The sequence below is a fragment of the Dendroctonus ponderosae genome, unplaced genomic scaffold (genome assembly GCF_020466585.1).
Source record: "Dendroctonus ponderosae isolate FM_Combo_2020 unplaced genomic scaffold, Dpon_F_20191213v2 Dpon_F_20191213_886, whole genome shotgun sequence".
Lineage (NCBI taxonomy): Eukaryota > Metazoa > Arthropoda > Insecta > Coleoptera > Curculionidae > Dendroctonus > Dendroctonus ponderosae.
The window spans coordinates 1-5,105 of NW_026019102.1; the positions used below are offsets into that span (position 1 = coordinate 1).

Here is a 5,105-nt window from a genome sequence, read left to right on the forward strand (position 1 = left end):
ATTATTCATGTAAACACCAAACCCCGCAGAATTCGAGGTTATGAGAACAGGTTGACATTTCGAGATAGGTTCCGTCACTCAACGATTCCTGATGAATTTACCGTTTATCCTTGTCTATCTTATTGTCACTCTCTATTTATCCATGGTTACCGGAATTTTAAATAATTACGAAGCAACAGGTATTAGCGCAATGTTAATTAGGCAGATTACCTTGAAAAACATTGCTGCCGTATTTCTGATATAGTTTTTTCCAAATTTCTCAGCTTTTAATAACAATTAATTTCTTTTACTAGTTTTTCTGTACTCCTATAACACCGCCAGACAACACCCCCAGAGGTGTTACCTCAAATTTGAATTATTTTTTTAAAGCGTGAATAGAATAGAAGAAAAGTAGAATAGATAATTTGTCATTCACCGATTTCGGATTTACTAAATCCGAAACATATCTACGTAGAAAAGTCCTTAAAAAATTATGGAAAATTACAAGCAAACAAAATTACAGAAAACAGGGAAACATTTATGTTTGAGACCCCCTTATGTGACGCCCATGAGTAAAATATGCCACCATTAATTTAGCAGTTTTCCCAGTTCCATTAACAAAAATACAGCAAAATTCGTAAATTAAATTTGGCGCAAACCGTGTGCGAAAAATAATCTCAATTTTTAGACCGTTTTAAATCTCCGAAATGGAAACAGCGATCTCAAACACGAACGCTGAAAAACTTTTCAGTATCCAGTAAGTCTTGCAAATGTCTTACCTCAGATATAGCATTTGCTGAACTGTTATTTAAATTACCAATAAAGGCTGAAATACAGTGTGAACTTACCAAGCGTTCTGATGGGTGACACTTTGTTGTTGGGATCCTTTAAGCTGCACTCGGACTTCTCCCAAAAACACATCGTCACTCATACCGGGAGTGTCGTGCCAAATCGAAACGAGAAGTTCACAAATTTCAGTGTCAATGTCACTGTCCTCACAACTATTGAACGAAAACACTTCCTCGAACTGTGGACTGGTCGTTTTTTTCCTCACTTTAGTCCTCTTCGACAATCGCTTACCATTCGTGTAGGTGACGGAAATAATGGCATATGGATCACAGGCACCGTTTTTCAAAGTCAGATCTAAACACTCCCGCACTTGCACAAACAGTTTTCTAGTGTTGGTGTTGTAACTGGAGTTTTTGCTTCGGTTGAACACTGGCTCGAATTTGATTTCAATGTTGGCTTTGCCCTGAACTTCGCTATCTGCGTCCACTGCTTTGATCGGGAACCAGTGATCCTTGTTGTTGTACGAAGCCAAGTGTTCCCTTCGGATGGCCACCTTGCCCAGAACCTTATCCTGTTTGTTGTTTTGCCGGTCGCGGTCGAAGACATAGATGGAAATGAACCGGAAGTTCCGTGGCACATCGAACTGGAACTCTTCGCCGAAAAATGGGCTGCAAAAAAATCAAATTTGCATAAAACTGCTGTTGGGTTCGGATCTGTAATCGCAAACAGAAAACCCATCTAGCCTAATCTCGGAGATAAAATGAGTCAATAACATCAACCCTCTGAATCGTTTCATTGAGGTGACAGAAGATCGCGCCAGCCATGGGGAGATAAAGCAGGTTGCTTGTTGGCACTTGAATCATCCAATGAAGATTGATTCGAAGAATAATTAATGCCCTTTAAAGTCGCAAGCCATTTTGTGCGTCCCCACCTAGCGGGACCATAGGTTTAATTGTGGCTTTTTAAATATTGATTTTAATGTAGATAATTAACAATCGATTTTCCCAGCAAGTTCCATCCCGTCGGCGACAAGTTGTAATACACTAATCGGAAAAAATGTTTAATTGAGTATTTCTTAATCATACTGTGGACGGCACTAATGTTTCGTCCCAATTCGCTATTTGACAGCGTCCAATCAATCAGCCAACGTATGTGTCGATTTCCTGCGTTTCTAACTTTCATGTAAGATTAGATGAAAACGTTTTTTATTTAGCATATCGTGTACACGGCGAGTCAATGGAAAAGACTGTTTAATGCATAATGTTTGGGTTTTTATCTCCGAGACTGTTTTGAAAATCAGAAAAATATTCATAGTTTGATGTAGACCTAAAAAAGCTGGTTAAACATAATCAGAACTTAGTAAAATGAGTTTGGTTTGAAGCGACGGTAAGAAGTTCTAGGTAATAAACTGAGTGCAGACAGTAAAGAAACTTGCAAAAAATACTGATTTTCAGTGCAGTGTAAAGGGTTATTTAGGTGTCGAAGTTTTCAATTCTTGTGTCTATGTGTGTCTGTCCAATAATACAAAATCAATCACTTTAATCACAGATAATAAAAGCGCATGAACTCCGGCTAAATAGGTACTTATTGATGATAAACCTCAATTATACCTATTTAGAAAATCGGCCAAAATCGTTTCTATTTTCACACTTTTATTAATGTGTTATAATATTTAAGCGCTTCGTTTGTGATTTCTGAAATTTCACGGATTTTCAATTAATTCGCCATTAGTCAATTGACATTTTAAAGATTTAGGTATTAGGTAGTTTTTAAATGTCAAAATAACGTTAGCACATGGTCAGAACATTCTCAATTTCACTTTTTGCACAATTTCCAATAACTTATCCTGCATCTTAACGGCCTAAATACTAAGTTTTAACATTAGCGCGGAGTAATTTTGAATAAATGATAATTTTTGGTGGTTATAGAAGCTTTTTCCGTTACTTGGTTCTTGAAAGAATGTGTCACAAAACGTCAAAATGGCGTTAGCACATAGTGTGAACATTCTCAGTTTAACTTTTCGCTGAATTTTCGATAATTTCCCCTGCATTTAACGCCACAAATATGTACTTAAAAATGGCATTAGCTCAGCATCAATTTTGATAAACGCTAATTCGTGTTGGTTATCGAAACGGAAGTGATTTTAAATGGCGAGTCGATCAAGACACTAGGTGTCAGGGTTTTATTTTATTTGGCACTTGAGAGAAAATGTCAAAATGACATTAACACAAGGTGTCAATATTTGAAATTTACCAAAAGCTACAGAAAAATCGATCCAAGGCGATTCTGAGTTGGAAAATTGAAAAACCTGATTTTGCAGCGATACAGATGCACGAATTGAAAACTTCCCAGAATTGAAGCTTGATGAATTCAATTGAAACTTTCATCAACTTCTCACACATTGCACTTTAAAGCCAGTCTGGCCGTTCTGAAGACTTACCTGAGAGTTTGGTAAACAGTGGACGTTCTGAAGATTTCCTCCTGGTCCAAAGACAAGGTGCAATACACGTCCCTTTGGGTGGCTGAGCCATGACTTCTGGTTGGTAAGTTTTTGGCCTCGCCTGCAAACCCGTCGAGTTATTAATGAAAATTACTCAAATAGTGGTAAAATTAGAACTTTGATTCATAAAATCTCACCACCTGCATTGAGCCAACCTCAAAATGTCAACAATCACACTTGGGTCGAAAAGGCCAGCGTGATTTAATGGCTATCGCCCCAAAAATCGCACTGGCCCCTAAACCCAATTTACCAAAATCCACTCAAAACCTCAACTGCAATAAAGCACTTACCTATTTTGATTTTTAAGCGCTCCAAAAGCCTCACTTTAAAGTTATCGTCCGCCATATTTGTCTGGTTCTACTCCATGTTCTGAAAAATGAATGGAACAGTTTGACATGAGAGTAACCGCGCTGTGCGTCCGAGCAGCTCGCTTGCCGACCCGACAGAGACAGACGATCGCTGGCCTTTAGCTGCAAACCTACGCGTTTTGCTTCATACTGCTCTCTTAAAAAGTTAAAAGGATCGGTCACTTCCTATGTTGCAACTTTTGCGGTCTTTTTTACGCTCGAGTCGTTTGTCCAGCGATCAACGTCACGAAAATCGGAAGGAAAACGCCATCAAAACGAAATCAGTAGGGCCGCAAAGGACAAAGGACGGATGTGATCGAACCTCGACGCGAGGGCGCGATCGATTAAAGGTATGCATTTGTTTCTCGCCGTTTCATGAATGGAACTAAAATGATGACGTATATCTACTACGACAAGCCGCATGTGGCAGCCATGGGCGTATCTAGGAAAATTTTTACGGGAGTCAAAAAAAAAATGTTCGCTGCTATTTCTACATCCCGGCTTTGCTTCTGCCATTTAAGTGTGAGAAATTTTATATAGGAAAAAACATAATTTTTATAAAAAAATCTGGGTTTTCATTACAAAGCCATTGTAGCGAAAATTTTCAAAATATCAAGCATATTTATTAATGTCGTTAGAGGCTCTATCTCCATGCGCAATGTGGAATAAAGCAATATTTTCTCTGATCATGGGCTGCCACTGACCACAGCTTTCCCATTACGATTAGCCAAGCGAAATGAATGAACGAACCATATTAACATGATCAATTAAGTGCAGAATGTGACTATTCATAGGTATATGTGATAAGAAAGTCAGTTTTTCTCATTGATATGTCGCAAAAATACCATTTTTTGTTTTGCAATTAGCCAGTTTAACATTTTTCTGACATTTACACTTACTTAGGTACCTACTACTCATTAATTGATATTATTATGGTGGTATTATCACGGGGCGCATTGAAAAATTGACACAGGTGACACTGGCAATTGACATGTGACAATGACATCTCCGAAAATTAAAGAGGCTTAAAAAACTCGGCAAATTTGAGTTATAGTGCGTGTATTTAAGTTTTTGTGATGTTTAATTGATACTTAGTTGAGAGTTCATATTATGAGGTCGAAATTTTGCAAATTTGGAACATCTTTTCTTGAATTTTGACGATTTTCTGTATTCAAAGACAAATATTGTTTTCTGTATAGAAGAGATCGCTACATGAATTATTTAAAAATATGTAAATCATAATTGAGAATGTAGAAAAAATTGGCATTAAATTGTCTGAAAATACAAAATATTGCTCTATCAGTTTTGAAAATTTGAATTTGACATTTTTTGGTAAATGTTGAATTTTTTAAAACGAAACAGACTTGTTTTCTTTATCCAAAAGAAATTGAAAATCAAAAAAATATATATATTGAAATAAATAATAGGATTGTGGATATTTAAAAAATATCTATGTCACTAAAAATTGGAAACAGAAACAAGGGTGGATC

The 5,105-nt window shown here is 36.9% G+C and overlaps 1 protein-coding gene across 1 annotated transcript; it reads right to left on the reverse strand.

The window, feature by feature from the left end:
• Window positions 1-793: 793 nt before the first annotated feature.
• Window positions 794-3,985, reverse strand: LOC125505562 (ras GTPase-activating protein 3-like). The gene is made up of 3 exons (XM_048669569.1): window positions 3,559-3,985; window positions 3,209-3,329; window positions 794-1,436 (listed from the first exon to the last, which is right to left on the reverse strand). Exons 1-3 carry the CDS (start codon window positions 3,611-3,613, stop codon window positions 824-826), a joined length of 789 nt encoding a protein of 262 aa, XP_048525526.1. The 5' UTR covers window positions 3,614-3,985; the 3' UTR covers window positions 794-823.
• Between the last annotated feature and the right edge of the window lie 1,120 nt (window positions 3,986-5,105).